The sequence below is a fragment of the Falco naumanni genome, chromosome 4, assembly GCF_017639655.2.
Source record: "Falco naumanni isolate bFalNau1 chromosome 4, bFalNau1.pat, whole genome shotgun sequence".
Lineage (NCBI taxonomy): Eukaryota > Metazoa > Chordata > Aves > Falconiformes > Falconidae > Falco > Falco naumanni.
The window spans coordinates 75,915,854-75,935,322 of NC_054057.1; the positions used below are offsets into that span (position 1 = coordinate 75,915,854).

The 19,469-nt window shown below is 57.1% G+C and overlaps 2 protein-coding genes across 2 annotated transcripts in view; one reads left to right on the forward strand and one right to left on the reverse strand.

The window, feature by feature from the left end:
* Positions 1-3,516, reverse strand: part of ABCA3 (ATP binding cassette subfamily A member 3) — a 28,765-nt gene extending 25,249 nt beyond the window's left edge. The window contains exon 1 of the mRNA XM_040590918.1: positions 3,464-3,516. The gene's annotated coding sequence lies outside the window, so the exon portion shown is untranslated. The remainder of the gene's footprint in view (positions 1-3,463) is intronic.
* Positions 3,517-10,823: 7,307 nt separating this feature from the next.
* Positions 10,824-19,321, forward strand: VRK3 (VRK serine/threonine kinase 3). Its single transcript, XM_040590472.1, has 12 exons — positions 10,824-10,909; positions 10,994-11,313; positions 12,274-12,326; positions 14,213-14,279; positions 15,056-15,140; positions 15,619-15,721; positions 16,075-16,167; positions 16,377-16,509; positions 17,211-17,331; positions 17,608-17,666; positions 18,140-18,288; positions 18,975-19,321. Exons 1-11 carry the CDS (start codon positions 10,824-10,826, stop codon positions 18,286-18,288), a joined length of 1,269 nt encoding a protein of 422 aa, XP_040446406.1. The 3' UTR covers positions 18,975-19,321.
* The last annotated feature ends 148 nt before the right edge of the window (positions 19,322-19,469 follow it).

Sequence of the window (19,469 nt, forward strand, 5' to 3'; positions counted from 1 at the left end):
CACGTTACCTACTAGCAATGCCCTGGGAGATACTCAACAGCGCGTTTTCCAGCCCTGGTCAGGATAGTATCAGCTCCTTGGATCTGGCCAGCACCCACCAACCCCAGCAGCGAGTTTAGGGTGCTGGTGCCAGCAGGAGAGGGGAGACTGGCAGCCCAGCCTGCCCGACCTTCGCTCCCAGACCAGTGACTGGTAAACGCACGTCGTGAGCAGAGCACCGACAGCTGGGAGCAACTGAGCTGCAGCAAGAGCAAGCTAAAATCCACGTAGGTCTGCAGACAAAGCAACAAGCATCCATCTACCTGCCTGCCCTGTGCCACCAGCTCCTCGAGCCCTCCAGAAGCATTCTGGCTTGGCACACACCTTCCCATCCCCAACCCAACACCCAGGTGCTTTCTCAGAGCAAAAAAAGAACACCTTCTTGCCACTCCATGCCCAGAAGTCAGATTCCCTTAATGGGAAAGGACATCTGCACTCAAGGAACCTCCTCTGGTCAGAAAAAGAAGCAAAGAGGTCCATTCCTGCAGCCCAGAAAAGCCCATCAGACCCCCCAGGCAGCAAGCAGGGAAGGACCCAGCAAAGGGGACTTTGCAAAGGCAGCTGCTGCTAGATTGCAGCTTAAACACCTTCAAGCTCACCACAAAGTGCTGTGTCTCCAGCTGGCCTCCAGTCCACGCATGCCCTGGCAGAAATGCCACCGGCTTGCCATAGGACCCCTACAGCAAGTCCCCCAGCCCCACGCTCTCACATACCGCACGTGGCAGATAGGAGCAGGAACCTTCCTCACGCGCTCACTTGAAGGGAATCCAGAGCAAACCAAGAGAATCAAACTTTTCCCTCGTTTTAAAGAGGACAAACACAACAGGTCAGGCTGGAGAAGGCTGCTGCCCTCGCAGAGATCTCACCTCCCGCTCCCACGTCTCTCCTGGCTGCTCGCCCCGCCGCACCCTCAAACACAAGCTGCCCCCCCCAGCCACCCCCACAGGTCTTACGGCTGTCATCGGGGCTGGCACATCGCTTCAGAAAATGTCAAGCAGCTCTTGGGTAACACAAACACTACGTGAAGCTGGAAAACTTTGTTACTGCCAATACATTTTTTCCAAGTTTTCAGGTGTTCAAAGAAAACCCGCACTGGACCTTTCCCTTGCTGGAGAGCGGGAGAAGGAAGAAGCTTGGTTTCTTAAGGGTTTTAAGGGTTTCTTAACCAGATTTGAGAGCCAAAATGGCTTTCCAGGCTCTGGGCATCCACAGAAATGGTATTTTTTTCAACCCAAAAGGGAAAAACTTTTTTGGAAGGTGCTGCCTGGATCAGCTCCAAGATGCCTGTGACCACAGGCAGGTCAGGCAGGGTCCCCACCCGCCCCCACCTGCCTCCAGGACCCCTCTGCCCAGGAAGGAGGGCTGCTCGCACCTCGCCAGATGTCACCCTGCAAGGCGCTCACCTACTCGCTGGTGGTGGGCCGGGTCATCCCCTCCGGAGCAGCAATCCTGCCTGACCTCAGCACTACGCCTTGCAAGGTAAGGCCAACTTTCCCCGCAAGAGGCACAGCCAAGGATCCGGAGGAAGAGTGATATGACCACCACCAGCTTTTGGAGAACAGCCCAGTTCCTCTCCCCCTTGCTGGAAACACCCTGTGGCCAGCTGTGGTGGGAGGAAGTCTCCTAAATACGTGAGTATAGATTCACCCTGGTCATGCCCAGGGAGGTCAGTGAGGAAGGAGACCCTCCCGCCCCCTGAAGCCAGACAAGTCCCCACCACCTGGCCAGCACCACCAGCGCCTGTGCATCGTGCCAGATAGCGTGCCGGCCGCACCAGCTGCCAGCCTGGACCAGAGCTCTCCCATCAGTGGAGTCAGATGACGATGGACTGAAGATCGGCAGGGATCAAGGCCACAGCATCCCACCTCCTGACCCACTTCCATACCACCTCACCACTGGGGTCCAGCTGTCCCCAGCCGCTGTCTCAGTGGAAAGGGCAGGGCAAGCCGAGCAAACGCCATGTGCTCCCAGGAGCTGGCAGATATTTTAGAGCACTCGCTGCATTTCTGCTCTTCTGATGTCCCGTTCCCATAGAAACGAGGCCTGGAAATGGCAGACGTTGCTTTTTTTTTTTTTTCCCCTCCATATAATCAGCATTTCTCCACACCAACTTCAGAGGCACCATGGCATCCCTAGGAGATGAGCTGCAGACCCTGCCGGGCACCTCCATCTCTGTGGCCGTGCTGAGGACCACGCGGTGCCCAGGCTGGTGGCATCATACACCTGGTGGGGGCTGCTCATGGCTTTCCACAGCGCTGCTGGTGCGGGTAACGCTTCCCTGCTTCCCGCAACGCCCGTGCTGGAAACTAAAAGTATGAGCACACGTCGCCAGGGGAAGGACTTGTTTTGGCCAACATTTTCAGGAAGAGCAAGTGATTTCTGACGCCTGCGCGTCCAGAAAGTCCCATCTGCTACAGTCGGGTCCTGCAAAAAGCAACCGGGGCCGGTGGTCACCAGCCCAGCCACAGGTGGTCACGCAGCTCTCGCTGCTGCTTTTTTCTTCCCCGAAATGCCGGAGTCATGCCACAGCTAGCTCATAAACCCTCCCGCAGCGCCAGCGCTTGTGCAAACAGAGCAATAAAACTTTCCAGGAGGCTGCAAGGTTGGGGAGCGGGGGTGAGGGGCTGCCGCCCAGCACAGACCCGCAGCCTCGCAGCGCTCAGCACCCCCCGCGTCCCCCACGGGTCGGGCTCTGTCCCATCGAAAGCCAGAAGCAGCGGCGCACGGTACGGGGGCTGCAGCCGGGGCCGGTGCCCGGCGGGACGGGGCAGGGGCCGCTCGCTCCAGGGATGGCAGCGGCACGTCGGGGCCCCGTAGGCCCCGCGGCCTCTGGGATGCGGCAGCCCGGTCTGGAGCCGGGCCGGGGGCAGCTTCTCGTGAGCCGTCGTGCAAAGCACCCCCAGCCCCGGGCCGGCAGCCGGGGCCGCCCGTGTCTCCCAGCGCTACCGGGGTCCGGGCCGCGCTCGCCGGGGGGGATGCGGGGCAGCCCGGGAGCAGCGCCCGGCTCGCCGCGCCGTTCCCTTGCGCTCCCCGCACCGGCACAAGCCCCGGGGCGGCGGGGGGCGCCAGGCGCCGCCTCGGCCACCGCCGCCCCCCAGCACGGGGGCCGGGCCGAGGCCGGGCCAGGCCCGGGAAACCACCCCCGCCCGGGCCCGGCCCGGCTCCCCGCGCCCTGGCGGAGGCTGGCGGCCCCGGCGGGCGCAGAGCGGCCGAGAGGCCCCGGAGGCGCCGCAGCCCCGGGCGGGGCCGCCCTGCGGGAAGGGCCGCAGCCCCCCCCGCCGCCTGCCCGCCCCGCCGGTACACACCCGCCCCGGTACACACCCGCCCCGGCACCCCCCGCCCGCCGGCATCCCCCGCGCCGGGCCGGCATCCCCTGCCGGGGCATCCCCCGCGCCGCCGGTACTGCCCCCCTCCCCGCACTCACCGGGCCGGGCCGGGCGGCTGCGGCTGCAGCTGCGGCTCCGTCCCGCGGCCCCGCCCCGCGCACGCGCCGCACCGGCGGGCGGGGCCAGAGCGAGCCCGGGGGCTGCGCGTGGGGGGGGGGGGCGCGTGTCAGCGTGGTTGCGCGTGCGTGTGTCAGTGCGTGTGCGTGCCGCTGTGGGGGTGACCGTGTTAGCGGGGGTGTTTGCCCGTGTGACCCTGTGTGTGTGTCACCGTGTGTGTGAGGGCGGGGGGCAGGGTCGGGGGGGGGCAGGGGCAGGGTGCGGGGGGGCTGAGCGCGGGGCGGCAGGGTGCGTGGGGCAGGGTGCGTGGGAAGGCAGCACTCGGGACCGCTCCAGCTGCCAAGTGGCACCTTCCCGATAAGGATGAAAGCGCCGGCGAGGAGCGGGCTGCCGGGGGCCGGGAATCCTGCCCGCCCTGCCCCTGCCCGCCCTGCCCCTGCCCGCACTGCCGCCCCCTGCCCCGCTGCCGGCTGCCCGCCGGGCAGGAGCAGGGCTGCCGTACCAGGCCCCGCTTCTGGATGCCGGGACCAGCGCGGGGGGGGGGGGAGAAGTTTGCTGTGGGCACATTACGGGAGCGGGAGGAAGAAGAGGAGGGTGAGGAGAGGGGATGGGGACAAGGGCAGCCGCAGCTCAACGCAGCTCTGGTGCTTGAAGAAGGGGCATGGGGTGCGACGGTGACACCACACACACACCCCGTGCCATGGCAGGCAGGGGAGCAGGGCACCCTCGGGCTGCTGCCTTTCTCCACGCGATAAAGCAAAGCAGTTTGGGGGGGTGTCTCCATGTAGATGGATGCTGCAGCAATGGCTTTGAGCTGGTGTTCTCCTGCAATCTTTTAATCTTAGGTATTCGTAGCCACCCGCTGTGCCCCTGCTGGCCCCGGGTGGAGGAGGAAATAAACCTAGAAACCGGGGCAAGGGTGAAGCTGTCTTGGTAAGGGAGAGAGGGAACCGGCAATATCAGCTTTAAAAATAGCTGTGTACAAATGGAGAGTGACATCCCATGATTGCACCGCTAGGACCCATCAAGCTGGAAGGGGCGATCCCGCTCACCGCCTCAGTGGCTTTGCTCCTGTCACCCCAGTTGCCACCTCAGTGGCTTTGCTCCTGCCACCCCACTTGCCGCCTTGGTGGCTTTGCTCCTGTTGCTGGCTGAGGTTGCCTTCCCAGGGCACCCAGAGCAAATCACAATTGTGGGTCTGGCCCTGTAACAGCCGCCCACTGGATTTCTCCCTGCCAGCTGCGCTCTGCTTGGGGGCTGCTGCTGCTGCGCTGGATGGGGTGGCTGCAGGAGCATCCCCACTGGCCAGGCTGCTCGGGTCCCCTCTCTCGCTGGGCTGCACCGGGAGATGCACAGACCTGGCTCATTCAGCAGGCACCCGATGAGCTGAAGCCCGTCTGCCAGGGACAACCGAGCAGCCACCTGACCACAGCAAAGCTTTCCTGCTGGCACTCAGCTACGCAGCAGCATCCAGCAGAGCTCACGAACAGGGTGCAGGGGCAGGCAGGAGCCAGCCTGGCCCAGCGAGCTGCCATCCCTCAGCAGAGGCACACCTGCACTTTGAGACATGAATGATGCAGGTGGGCTGAGCATGGGGCGGCGCACACCTTCCCACCGTGCCTTCCCCCATCGCCTGTCACCATGTGGCACAGTGTCCTGCTGCAACCACAACGGGAATGGCATGGTGAGGGCCTCACCCTGGGTCTGCACCCCAGCATGGATGGCAGCATGGGGACCCTGGCCTCGTCCCAGCTGCAGAGCCGTAAGTGCCTATGATCTTGGGGAGGATCTGGGACAGTCAATGCCTGTGGTGACATGCAGGAGCTTCATGCCAGCCGGGACTGAGCCACTCATCCACACCCCAGCTTGAGCCCGGGTTTGATCCTCCCCAATTACTGCTGCCGCAGCTCTCCCCATGACCTTCCCTGTTGCCTCATGCAGTTGCTCTCTGTGCCTGCCTTTGAAGGAAGCTGAGCGATTAGATCAAAACAAGAGTCTTGCCAAAGAAAGTATTTACAGGCTCCTCATGGCTCCTAGAACAGAAGATGGGAGGTGTTGCAATGAGGTGCAGTGGCATCGCAGTGACTCAGCTTGCACCCACGATGGGGAGTGTGCAGGACAGGACTGAGCAGGGACACAGGAGAAACCCACAGGAAAAGGGCAGCGGGGTACCAGGCAGCTAGGAAGTGCCTGCTGGGGGGATGTCCCTCTCTGAGATCGCCCATCACTCATCAGCACCTGAAAGGAGGAATCAGCCCCTGTGCTGGCAGGCCAAGCCTGCCAACCCCGCTCCTGCTACCTGCTGGCGCCCTGTGTGTCCCCAAGGTGACTGGCTCAAGCTGTACTCCATCACCTTCCCATGCTGGCTGTTATCACCCCCAGCTCCCTTGGGGTTATTGCCAGGGGGCAGCCACTGGGGCCACCCTAGCAGCAGCAGTGGGGATACCTGTCACGCTGTTTCAGACTGTCTGCCTGGTTCAGAGACCCCAGCCCTGCCCACCCCATACCTGGTTTCGGGGTTAAACCAGTTTTAAAGGTGCTGGCTCGCATCAGGAAACCACCTTATCCACCCAAACAACATCCAAAACATGGGGCTGCTTGGCAGAGGTGTTGTTGGGGGGACTTGCCAGTGAGTCCCCAGTGCAGCCATGCCAGTTCAGACACGTGGCCTGGACCCGGTACAGGGTGCATTGGCTCCTCATCTGACCTCCTGCAGCCAGCAGCAAAATGCGGATGTTGGGAAGAAGAACACTACTAAGTGATTTCTGCTTTGGTTCCTCTGCTTTCCCCATGGCCCTGCTGCTCCAGGGCAGTATGGGGGCAAGGACTTTGGCTGGGGTTTACTACCTCTGCCTACGTGCCACCACCTCTGCGTTGCTCCTTGCCCAGCCTCTGCTGCCCTGCTGCTGCTCCCTGCGAGGGCAGGAGGGAGTGTCAGCCGGGCAGACACCCTGTAACGCCTGGCAGCACCCTCCTCCAGGGCAGCTGGTGGCTTGGGGACATGCAGCGAGGGCTACCTGGGTACCACATCCCGTGAGCTGCCAGGCCAGGAACAAACACACCAGCCTCAGCCAGGAGCATTTCCCATCTTGTCTTACTTTCTCCCTGCTCCTTAACTTTGCTGCAGTGCTGGATGGTGCAATCTTGGGACTGGCATTTTTTACCCTTGAGCGCCACTGCCCAGGCATGAAACGCCGGGATGGTGGTTCCCATGAAAGTGCGGAGCAGATCCAGTCCCTTCAGCTCCCCCACACTGGTCAGAAGAGCCCCGCTCCTGCCCATCTCCCAGCACCAGTAGCATGCACGGCCACACACCCTCCCGCCTTGCTCACCCGGCATCATCAGTGATGCCACATCAAGGGTTTGCTGCTGTAGAAGGGGAGCATGTGTGTGTGCACACACAAATGCTCAAATCCTCCTGCGCCATGGGCAGAGGGATCTGCTCTGCAGAGCCAGGCAGGCTGAGAACAACCATTTTTCTTGGGAACACCGGCTGCACAAAAGCAGAAGGATGGGGGAGTTCCCATCTGGTCTTACTCCAGGGAAAGGTGTGTCCTTGTCACTTCCCAAGCATGACGCTGTGGCTTGCTGCAGCTCATCCTCTCTGGCTCCTGCAGTGTTGATGCGGTGGTGAAGAGGTTTGTCTTGACCTGCCCGCGAGACCACCGTGGGGGCCTGGGGTGAAGAGGCTGTTCCCCCATGCCCCCGGGGGAATGAAGGACCTTGCTGCCTTGCCTGGGTGCAGGTGCTTGCTGGGCGAGGACCAGATCTCTCTGGCTGCTTTCCCCCTGGGGTGGATTCCCTCTTCCCTTGCCCCTAGGGGCATGCCAGCATGCAGCCCCCAACCCTGGTGGCCAGGTTGGAGTCTCCTAGTGCGTCACTCCGCTCTGGAAGCGCTGGGGAGATGTGCAGGGGAGGTGGAGTCCCCTTGCAGTGCTCAGACACAGGAAGATTGCCATGGGCTGGGAAGGCTGGCACGGGAGAAAGCGTTCCAGGACCCTTCCACTGCTCTTCCCAATCCCTGTGCCCCTCAAAGTGTGATTTCTCCGGCAGTGCCCTGCAGGGAGCCGGTGCACTATCCAGATGCACCAGCCTCCTGCAAAGCCTCCCCAGGGTGTCCCTGCTCTGTCCCCATGTCCCTATTGGGGGTTAGAGAGCTCAGCGCCCTCGACAGCCCCTGGTGCACCACCAGCATGGAGGAGATGTGGCTGGAAACATTGGCCACTGCTCCTCCATGCCTGGGTGAGCATCCCGCTGCAGCCGGGGAGACGGCAGACTGAGCTGGGAAGGCAGCACAGCCCGGGATGTGCTCGAGGAGGCTCTGCCTGCGCTGCCCAGCTGCTGCCTGAGGGCAGGCTGTTGTCCCTTCACCCCAGATGGGCAGCCAGTGTCCCCACGGCCACTTTCCAGGAATGTGCAGGCAGCCCTCCTGCGCCAGCAGCCGGGACCTCTCATGGCTGCTGGGCTGAAGCTGGCAGTGCGGAGCTGACAGACTCCCAAGGCCTCTCCCAGGACTGTAGCACCACTGCACAAGCGGCATCGCTTCACTTCAGGATCAGAGGTGTGTAAATGCAAAGGAATAGTCACATTTCATTAAGAGCAATTGAAGAACTGGCAGCTTTGGGTGCTCTGTCAAGCTCAAAGATCTCTGCCAGCACACAAATCCGATAAGTCACACGCTCGGGCTGCTGGCAGCTGTGCTGGGAAGTCAGAGGTGAGATAAAGGAGACATAACCGAGTTGACACCAAGGAAATCCCCGAAGGGAGGAGATGGGGATCTGCCTGTTGCCACCCTAGCTGCCTGCATGCTTCTGGCGGGCACAGCAGCATGGACCATCCACAGCACGCAAAGGCCAGAGGGAGACAAGTCTTGTCCTAAAAGTTTAGATGTTTTCCTCTTCCAAGAACAAGGTGGAGTTCAAAATTCACCTAACCCACTGCTTTGGAGGAAGCTGCATGTGGGGCAGATAGTGCTGCTGGCTCAGCGAGGGTGGGCAGTTTGCTGGCCATGTGGGTTGGGTTTTGGCTTAGAAAAAAACTAGAGAAACTTTTGGGATAGAGGGAGTGTCCCCAGGAAAGGTGAGCTCTGGCTAAAGGAAAACAGAGCCAGAGTGCTAGCCTTTAAAATGAAAACCATCATGGGAGGGGGCTTTAAACTGAGCTTAGTGGGTGAGATGAGTGGGCAGTGGGGCAGGGAGATAAATGCGTAACTCTATCCCCACAATAAAGGAACGGAAAATTTCAGAAAAAAGGCACATTAAAAAACCAAGCTGCCGGGACGAGATCAAATGCTGTGCGCTGGCTGCGGTGGCGGCAGGGAGAGGAGAGCAGCCTGGTTTAGGTGGGGATGAGGCACTGGGAAAGGCCAGGGTGCAGTGATGGTGACAGCCCAGGGCAAGGGCCAAGAAGCCACTGGTGGAGGTGTGTGAGCCGGTGAGGGGAGGCACTGGCTCGAGCGAGTAAATGGGTTACGGGCATCGGGAGTCTGCAGGGAACGGACCACAAAACACGGAGGATGCAGAGGGGAGGGCACTAGGGCTTGGCTATCAACCACCTGGAGAGGATGGGGACAGTGCCCCCCCAAACGCTAAGGGAGGCTATGAGGCTGTGAGCAAGGATCCACTGCCTGGGGGGGCCTGAAGTGGCAAGTGTCACAGCAAAGCCACCCTAAGTGACTGTACCTGGAGCCCCCAGTTAGGGAAACACAAGAAGGGACATCCCCTGAGCCATGAACTGGTGTAGTCAAGGGTGAAAACCTCTGCGGGCTTACTTATCCTTGCCAGAAGGAACTACATAAAATAAAGACGCTGGCTGGAGGAAGTGAAAGCCAGACACAGAGGAAAATAAGTGCGAACAGGGTCATACTGCCCAGCCAGCGTGGGTGCAGGTGTAGCACAGGATCCTAATGCAATACCATGGTGAACCTGCAGGAGGATGGTTGAATAGCAAAACAGGCTAGCCAAAATGCAAATTAATATTAAAATTAATTGGCTCTTCATGGTATGAGCTGTTGCCTTCAGTTCCACATCACTCCTGTTCGTGCTCCAGTGGTGTTTGGATGGCTCACTTTCTTCATGTTTGGATGGATGCTTTGAAAAGCAACGTCATTATGTGTACAGATGTTCTCTGGAACAAGACACCAGGTGCCTGCTGCGCACACCTCGCCTGCCCCCTTCTACCCCCTTGCTGTGGGGTCTCAGGGGCCAGACTCCTTCCCCAAGCAAACTTTGGTCTTGTCCCACCAGATGGGAAGGTCCAAGTCCACCTGTGCTTCTTTTATGGCAACATATAGGTGCCTGCTTGGGGATTACAGGTGTACAATGTACAGAAGGTGCAGTATATGGAGACATCCATACTGGGCACCCAGGGTTGTTCCTCCCAGCCCTATGCTGCCGATCAGCACCCATTGACTTGTGAGAACCTGTTCTGCAGTCCTAACACCGTTTTTAAGTAGCGTGCTGATGTTCTTTCTTAGGTGCCAGTGTGATGGGCTGACCCTGCCTGGATGCCAGGTGCCCACCAAAGCGGCTCCCATCACTGCTCCCCTCGGCAGGACAGGGGAGACAAAATGGAATGAAAGGCTGGTGGATCAGGATAAGGACAGGGAGATCACGCAGCAATTACGTCACGGGCAAAACAGAGTCCACTTGGGGAAGCTTAGTTTATTACCATTCAAATCATAAACCCCCCTTCCCCCTAGTTGTCCCTTCTTCCCGAGCTCAACTCCACTCCCCATTCCCCCCCACACAGCGCTGCAGGGACGGGGCTGGGGCTGCGCTCAGCCCCGCACACGCTGCCCCTGCCCCGGGGGTCCTCCCACGGGCACAGCCCCCCAGGCACAGCCGGCCCCAGGGGGGTCCCCAGCCCTGCCCCAGCCCTGCCCCAGCCCGGGTTCCTCCCCACGGGCCCTGCCGGCAGCCCACCCCGTGGGCACCACCCCTGCCTGCGGGGGGTGGTGGTGTCAGCGCCCCCTGGCACCCTGGGCTAGGGCACAGCCTGCCCCGCCGGGGGCTTCCCCACGGGCTGCCGGAGCCCCCCCAACCCCCGCCCGCTCCCCCGCTGCCCGCAGGGCGGCTGCTCTCACTCCCCTCTCCGGCGGCAGCTGCTGCTGTGCAGCGACTGTCCCCCCTTCTTGGCCCCGCCACCCCCGGCGCTGCCCCCGGCTGGCAGCCGGCTGCGGGAGCTCCGTCGGGCGCAGCCCCCCGCCAAGCCCAGCCCCGAGGGGCGCGCTGGGTCCCGCCCGCTGCCCGGCCCCTTGCCCCGGGCGGCCCCGCCTGGCCCGCCCGCCTCTCCCGGCCCGGCCCGGCGGGGCTGCGCGCATGCGTGCGCGGCGGCGGGGCCATGGCGGGCCGCGGGCGGCGGGGCCGAGGGCGGCGGGGCCCGGGCGCGGAGCAGCGGAGCCCGGGCGCGGCCCGCGACGTCCAGAGGTGGCGGCGGGAGCGGGACGGGGGCGGCGGGAGCGGGGCGGCGCGGCCCGGCGGGCGCTGACCCTGTCCCCGCTGTGCCCGCAGGCGGAGCCGGTGCTGCCCGTGGTGCGGCCGCGGCCTGGAGCCCACCTTCCGCTTCTGCCCGGCCTGCGGCGGGAGGCTGCCGGCGGAGCCTCGGGAGGAGCCGGCCCCGGCGGAGCAGCCGCCCCCGCCCTCACCGCCGCCGCCGCCCCGGAGCCCGGCGGCCTCCCCCGCGGCGCGGCCCAGCTCCCGCTCGCCCCGCAAAGCGCGGCCGGGGCCGGCGGTGCCGCTGCCGGCCGGGGCGGTGCTGGCGGACCGGGGCGGCGGGCAGTGGCGGCTGGGCCGCCTCCTGGAGCAGGGCGGCTGCGGGCTGCTGTACGAAGGTGCGCTGGGGCCGGGGGGCGGGTGGGGGCCGGGGCCGGTGCCCCCGGGGCGGCCCTGCCGGGCGTGCCGGGCCGGAGCCGCGCCGTCACCGGGCGGGCCGCGGGGCTCTCGGAGCCCTGCCGCCGCCTCCTGCTTTCCAGGCCGCGGCCGGTCACCGTCCGGGCGACCGAGTCCGGGCGCCTCCTCGGTGACCGTCTCCCTCCCCAGCCGTGCGCTGCCGCAGGAAGGGTCCCATCTTCTGTGTTGTTAACTTGGAAACTGCAGGAGGAAATTTCCCCGTTAGTAAGTTTTGGCTGTTTTGCCGGATATTTGGCTTTAGTTCCCTTTTAATTACGCCATCTGGGCATCCACCTGTGTCTTTAACAAAGTGCTAGAGAAAACCAATGTTACAGAGCAGGGCGTTTTTATAGAAGTGCTTTTTGGGTGATGAGCAGCAGATAACCACTGTGTAGCTCTCGGCCTAAGAGCAGGAGAAGAGGAGCTACCCCAGGGCCAAGTAATGGACGCAAACCCTTCCGGAGAGGGACACATGTAACCAATGTCCATGCAGAGCACAAGGGGCTTGGTGTCTCTTACAGACCTGAGAGGCTACGAAGTGAGCTGGAGCAAATGCTCAGCAAATGGATTTCGGGGTGCCTTGGAGGTTCTGCTAATGATTTGTTCTTTACGTACCACCTTCAAAGCACCCCGCTACGGTAGCCATGCCTAGATGCTTCTGTGACTTAAGCAGAACTGCACTTGAAGCATGTCAGGGGTGCTGTGCTTCTGGAGCAAGGTAAGAATTATTTTGTCGTAATCTGGGAGGACGCTGTCACAGAGGATGCTTTTGCAAAGACCAGGTGAAAGAAGCAGAGGATAAGTAAAAGCCAGCTGCACAGGCTGTGTGCAGTGATGCAGGTGACACTGCAAGTGCCTCTTTTCCGTGCTCCTGTAACCACATCTGTTCCATCCTTCCACAGCGCAGTCAGCATCTGGAGCCTGTCCTCAAAAGCAAAGATACTCCCTCAAACTTGTGAGTTTTGATCTGTTTGGGTAAGGAATTAGTGCATAGTGTACTGTGTCCAGGGCCCAACCCATTTGGTCCGTATGGCTGAACATGTCCGAGGAATGCAGAGGAAGAGGTCACAGCAGGCCCTTCTAGCTTAGGGAATAGATATAACTTCCTGAGGGTATCATGCTTGGATTTTAGTAGTAGTTGGCTCTTCTGTTAAAGGTGTGAAGAAAATAGGAGGATTAAAAAACTGAAAAGCCTTTGTCACCAAAGGTTGCCTCTTTGATCTACCAGGCTCAGTAATCTCCAAAATTGAATCTGGTGGTGTAAGGTGAAGATCTTGATTTGTTAATGTCAGACCTACTTCTTCCCTGGATGGGAAATGCGCAGGTACCCTGCTGAAGTCTGTGGAAACTGGAGAGATTAGAGTTTGGTGGCTGTGCTGAGGTAGCGTGATGAACTAGTAGTGAGAGACTCTGCAAGGCCAGAGCACGTTTTTAAATCAAACAGCAATTATAGCTGAGTTCGAGCCCACTTTCCAGGCCCTTGCCAATAACTTGGGTTCTCCAGGAACGTGCCGTTTCTAGTAATAGCTGTTCTACAATGGAAGTTTGGTTGGTTCAGTTCGGTAACTCGCAAACCAGAGCAGACTCTCTTTCTTGTGTGCCGTGGCTCTTGGGGGTCACTTGTCTGTGGGAAGACCAATGCTGTCTAATGGCTCTGTGAGGGACCTGCTGGTGCCCACTCTTGCGGCCACTTGAAGAATCACTCTCCCTTTTTGTCAGAGGAGACATTGAAAATGATGGAGAAAAAAATACAGCGTTAATGAGAGAAGACAGCTGAGCGCCACAAAACTAGAACCAGTAGGTGGGGAACTATAATCACTTCTGTACACAACACTCCCAGCTCTTCTGTTTAGCACCTTTGGCATCTTCTGGCATTTTGCTTGGGAGTCTTCTGAGGCTGCAGCCCAGCCCTCACGGCTGCAGAGGACTGCAGAGTATGATATGGCACACGAGAGAGAGCATTTTGGCTCCTGGGGTTGATGGCTCAGATCAGTTTGCCAGGCAAGGTGCAGACTAAAATATTCTCTGGAACATGGTGGTTTGTGTTGTCTGGAGCCTGCTGATCCTCCAGCTACCATGGCCAGTTGTGAGTAGGGCCTCTGGTATCCAACCAGCTAGAATATAAAGCTGCTGCTTCCTCCCGTGTGTAATAGCATCTGTCCTAAATTAGCCTGCAGTGTGCTGAATGTGTGTGCTGTGGGCAGATGCACGCGTGTTGACTGTAAACTGTATGCATTTCAGGTCACTCAATCACAGCAGTAGTAAAAGTGCAGTAATGCTTGCTGACCTAAAAAGGCGGATTATAAGATGTCAGCGCATTACGCAGACACTTAAATGTCACAAATACAGACTTTCTTACTTGTCTCACTTTCTGGCAGCTAGAGTAAAATGTTACAGGTCTTTGCTGAGTCTTGCCTGTTTGCAGAAATAAGCTCGGCTGTGCTGTGGGTAAGGTCACCTCTGGCTCCTTTTAACATAAGAGCTTTGGGGCGAGAGCTTGCTCTAGATTTCCAGATAGCCTGCATTGTCTACCTTTTTTTAACCCACAGTAAATCGTTGTGCTTTAAATGTCTGACTTGAGAGGGCCGTTCCCTTGTTCTGTGCTGGTGCTCGTATGTTAGGCGCAGCATTAAATAGTGAACCAAAGACCTGAGCTCTGTTCTCAGCTCTGTTGCTGACCTGGTATTTGATACTTTTTTTTTTTTTTTTTTTTGAGGGGTGGTGTGTGTGTTGCTTTCTTTACAATGACTACTGAAGGTCTTGTAGCAATCTTGCCCAAGTTTCCTATTTTAGCAGAGTGTGCGTGGCTGAAGTGACACCTCTCCTTCCTGTTCCCTTTAGGATGTCAAAGATGGCAAGATCTACAATGAACAGAATTTCTTCCAGCGAGCTGCAAAGGCAGGCACAGGTTGGTGCTTCTTGGAAGGGCAAGGACTAGGCTCCTTGTTAGGAATACTGGCATCCCTCTTTTGTCAGTTATGTGAGTCTCTTGGAAGGCCAGGCTAGAATAAACCAATTCCCTGCTTGGTTAGTGCCAGACGGCTGAGAAATTTGGTTGAGAGCCGGCTCTCCCAGGAGTCTCTGTGTACCTTAGGACACTGCAATATTGGCATTTTGAAGCTTTCCTGCTCTACCCATGCCTTGCCTTGATCTCACTGGTAGCTGTTCAGCCCTGCAGCCTGACTGGACTTGGCTCCCTCTCTTTTCTGTGCCCCTTCCATGGATTTTTCCATCAGCTGCTGTCTGGTATTTACTGCACTGACCCCAAAACCTGAGCAAAAGCAAAGGTGACCAGAGAACATGGGCAGGGGTGACGGAGGAATTTGTGTCAAACCTGCACTTCTGAGAGGACCCTAAAAATCTGCTTCTCCATCCCTCTCTCTTCCCCCCCCACTTCTTGTTCTGCCTAGCCCTATAGCAACCACATCCTTAGCCTGCTCTGGTATTCCCAGCATCTTATTTTCCATATTACTGTTGCTCTGCCATGCTACGCACACTGACCTGCCAATTCCCCAGCAAGTTAGGCCAGTGGTTGTGGGACAGTCAGTAGGAGAGAGGCTTCCAGCTGTGAGCTGCTCAGGGCAGAGCAGGCCTCCAAGAAAAGGGCACCCTGGACTTGGCTCCTTCGTTCTGGAGCTCCTTTGCAGCATATGCTACACTCTGTCCTCTTCTCTCCCCTTCTAGTGGAGAAGTGGAAGAAGTGGCACTCTGTGCCATTGCTGGGAATCCCCAGTTGCGTTGGCTTTGGACTACATGCAGATAGCTACAGGTGAGCTGACTGCGAGGGGCACAGCTGAGCTCTTTTGTCAACTGCCATCTTCCTGGACTTTCCCATTTCTCTCCTAGCTGTCTGCTATTTTTTTTTCTCATTGTTCCTGGGCTCCTAACCTTATGCACTGCTCCCATCTCATTAACAAATGGGTTGCCTCTCTTACTACTCTGGTTCCTTCAGTCCTTGTGGTTCTGGTGAAGTCATTGCTTTTGCTGCTTTTGCCCCTCAGGCCAGGGCATGCCTTACTGCCACCTTTTAAGCTTAGCATGAAGGGTTTCAGCTGTATATGTGCAACATGATCAGCATGTCTCCTTTTCAAGAAGTTTTCTGTGACCAAAGTTAAGGAAATACTTGCCTAGGTCAACTTGGGAGTCGAAGGGGGGGTCTAATCCAGGTGGATCACTTGACGAGTGTCTGTTCCAGGGTTTTCAAGTCAGGTTGGTGCTGCTACATGCTAAACCCTTGTCTCTTGTAGGTTTTTGGTGTTCTCTGACTTGGGGCGAACTCTTCAGTCCGTCCTGAATGATGGCTTACACCTGCTGAAGGAGAAGGCAGCTTTTCAGATCGTAGTCCGGCTGGTATGTAGAGAACCAATGCTAAGAGACTTTTACAGAAAAGACCTATAACTTTTCCTGTGGCTCTTTCAAAGGTGTTTTTTAAGTGGAGCCAGGGGCTTGGCTGGGGTCCTCATGTAGCATCTCTTGAGCCTGTTGTAAACTTGAGTAACATCTTACAATAGGTCACCTTGAAGGATTGTGGGGTGAGGAGAATGAGAGAAACCTGACACTTGAACAGCAGAGGCTCGGAGATGTGCTCATTGTGCTCTTCCACACAGCTGCGGGGAACTGGGGAGGGTCCAGCTCAGTGATAGCCAGGGTGCTGAGGGAGTCTGTGTGGTTCTGATATGGTCGCCTCTTCTGTTTACTCCTAGCTAGACTGCCTGGAGTACATTCATGAAAATGAGTATGTGCATGGGGACGTCACAGCTGAGAACATCTATTTGAACCCAGCTGACCTCACACAGGTAGGGAGCAGGAGCCGTGCTGTGGGGAAATGGCAGTGGAAGTGGGCTTGTGAAACGGGACAGAGCAACACCCAGGTTCCTGCTGCTGGGCAGGGGAGCAGGGCAGACCATGGTGCTCAGGCAGGTGCTGTAGTGTGGGATTGCGGGCTGCACTGTAAGCAGAATTCACACCACGCACACACAGACATGTACTTCCTGACATCTTCCAGGTGACCCTAGCAGGCTATTGCTTTGCGTTTCGTTACTGCCCAGGAGGGAAGCATGTGGCTCACCGTGAAGGCAGCAGGACCCCTCATGAAGGCACGGTGGAGTTTATCAGTCTGGACAGCCACAAGGGAGCAGGTGAGTCCTGGTTTCTGACACAAGCCAGCAAACCTCAGCTGGAGCTGTTAACTGTGGCAGTGTTTGCTGGAGCTAGGGCTCCCTGCTGGCGTTTCTGTTATTGCTGCTTAGTCTTGCCTCTCTCTGGGCTGCTGTGTTCAGGCTTGCCAGGTCGCTCGGCGACTGTGGCAAGAGGTGCAGGGATGTTCCTGCTCCATCTGGAGCCTTGGCTACTGCAAGCATGTGAGGAATAGAAGACAGGGCTGCTTCATGGTGGCTTAGCATGGATCTGTTTCAAGCCAGGCTGGATCCCTTCCTGAAACAGATTTGCAGCAAGCTCTGCTCTGACCTTGAAGCAATGAGACCTGGAAAGGCTTTTAAATTAGCCAATTCCTCTCCTGGCTGGGATGTGACTGTTCTCTCCCAGTGTTCTTCCAGAGGCTGGGAGGCAATTCCTCAACTGTGTGAGTTTGCAGGCTCCCAGAAGTATCAATATCCTAGAGCACATTTTAACAAAGCTCTTGCGTTTCTTATGCTCTTTAGACTTGTACCCCTTCATTAGGTTGCCTGTTTTACAGAAGAGGCACCTGAAATAGAGACTTGTAAGGTTGTGCAGTGAGTGCTGGAGTCCTTACTTGCTTTTGGAAGGGATGCTAGCCTGGGCCTCTTCTGGGTGGCTGCCAAACTTTTTTCACATGTGAATATGTCTTCCTTCGTATCAGGACCATCTCGCCGGAGTGACTTGGAATCTCTGGGCTACTGTCTGCTGAAATGGCTCTGTGGCTTCTTGCCTTGGTCTGATGAGCTGGACAAAGTAGAAACTGTGGTGGAGAAGAAAGAAAAGTAGGAGAAATCATCTGCTTTTTGGGGAAATGCTGAGCAGGAAGCAGTGAGGGAGGTTTTGTGACTGAAATCAGTCAGTCAGTACGCTGTTGGGATGTGGGTAAATCCCACTGTAAAGGTTGAACCTGGCCAAAGGGTGTTTGATGAACCCCGATTCCTGCTCTGTTCAGAATGTAGCCATCTGAATTCAGCCTGTTTTTATTTTTTTGTCCTTATTGCCAAATGTGCCTGCTCCATTGCTTCTCATCTGACAGCACTCTGCACTAATTATTCCAGGTACAGAGCAGATGTGAAATGCCTTCTTCAACTATGCTTCAGGCAGAGATCCATTCCAGGTATGGACTTGCTCTCTGTGATGGTTGGACTTGGGGAGGGAGGATTGACTGTACCTGAAATTAGAACCTTTTCTGTGCTGAGGTGCTAGTCCAGCATGGCTTCCACTGGCAATGGTGACCAAGCATTGCATGGACTGGTTGACAGGCTCTTCCTGTGAGCAAATCCCTTGTTTTCTTCACAGCAAAATAAGGGGGGCTGCTACCCAGTATCTGTATTGATGAGCCTTGCTGAAGGGGCAAGCGTTCTGGCGATTTTAAAAATTCAGTATTTGGGGCTAGAGGTCATTTCCCCATCCTGTCTCTGAGCTCCATATTAGTCTTTGGTTTTGTTTCCCTTTCTCTGTAGCTGGCTGAGGTGGGTGGGTGGGTGACCCATCTGCAGGCCCAGCAGTCTGAGGTGGCCATTTAGCAGCTTTGTAAAGACAACTGGCGTTGATGTGCTGCTCCATGCAGTGATGTTCCTTGCTTTGCAGATGCTCTACAGAGCTACCTGCAGCAAGTGATGGCACTAGGGTACGAGGAGAAGCCTGACTATGAGGCGCTACGGCAGCTCTTCAAGAAGCCACTGGAAAAGATGAAAGCTTCAGCTTATGACTCTGTGGATATCAAAATGGTGCCCTAAGTAAGTGCCAGTAGTTTGGATTGCAGCAGGACAAAGCACTGGTCACCCTGTGCTGCTGACCTGCTCCGCGTGCCCCGGGGTGCTGCTGCTGCGGGCAGCAGTTAGGAGATGGGGACAGGGCCAGCTGGTCTGTGACATCGCTCCAGGTGAGACCTCTGTGCCCCTCCTGATGTGGGGAAGGACCACTGGCCCTTCAGCATTCCCTATTAAGAGACCAGTCCAGTGCTACACAAAGCTAGGCTTAGCCTGTGTTACAGTATGTGTTTTCTCAATTTTCTCTGGAAATACTTGCCCTTGGAGGAGTACAGCAAGGCTTAATGGTCTGCAGGGGTATGGAGGTGTTAACAAAATGCACACTGATGCAATCTAGTCCTTTTATAAAAGAACTGAGGCTCTGGGCTGTTGCTTTTGGTTTTTCTTGTAGTTCTGGTTTTGTTGCCTTGGGCCTGGGGCAGTAAGTGGTGGCTTTCTAGCCCCAGGTGCTCTGTTCTATCCATGAGGCACCTCCAAGATTGAGGCTTGATACAAACAGATCTGGTTTTTAGTCTAGGGCTGCATCAGCCGTGGTGCCTGGATTACACAGCAAGATCCAGGAGGGCGGAGCTAGCTCCTCATCACATAATTTACCCTTCCTGGGAAGGGATTGAACTGATTTAATAGTCTCATTTTGTTGCCTTTTCTTTCAGATCAAGAAAACATGTACAGGAAAAGGGTTCAAAGCTTTCTGCAGTGCAAGGCCTTTCCCGCAGTTATTTAACTTTTTCTACCTGTTTTAGAACTGAGAGATGTTTTTTATAAAAGTGTTTTCTTCCGATTTTAATGTGACCCACATGCTGAATTTTGAGCTGCTGCTATAACAAGTTAAATGTGAAGACACCCCTGCATGGCAGGTCATTGTAAGCAGTAGCTGGAGAACTGCTTACTGGGAGAAGGGTGAAGCCTGGCACAGAATAACTAAATCAGGGATTGATTTTTTTTTTTTTTTTACTCTAGTGGTAGTACATAGTTTTGTAATAAACTTTGTGGACAAGCACCCAAGGCTCTGTTGGTTATTTGGCACGCTCAAGGCCTTTCTGTAGACTTTTTTTCTGGGATTGCTGTAGAGTTGTGATGGTGATTTGAGCCCTGTGCTACTTGTTGTGCAGGGTGTTCTCCTAGCTGCTCATGATATTAATGTAAAT

Excerpts from the sequence above, each read along its gene's own strand:
- VRK3 (XM_040590472.1), top strand. The coding sequence starts at position 10,824 with ATGGCGGGCCGCGGGCGGCGGGGCCGAGGGCGGCGGGGCCCGGGCGCG. Across the intron at positions 16,168-16,376 it reads ACCCAGCTGACCTCACACAG|GTGACCCTAGCAGGCTATTG; the intron begins GTAGGGAGCAGG and ends GACATCTTCCAG. Across the intron at positions 16,510-17,210 it reads GGACAGCCACAAGGGAGCAG|GACCATCTCGCCGGAGTGAC; the intron begins GTGAGTCCTGGT and ends CCTTCGTATCAG.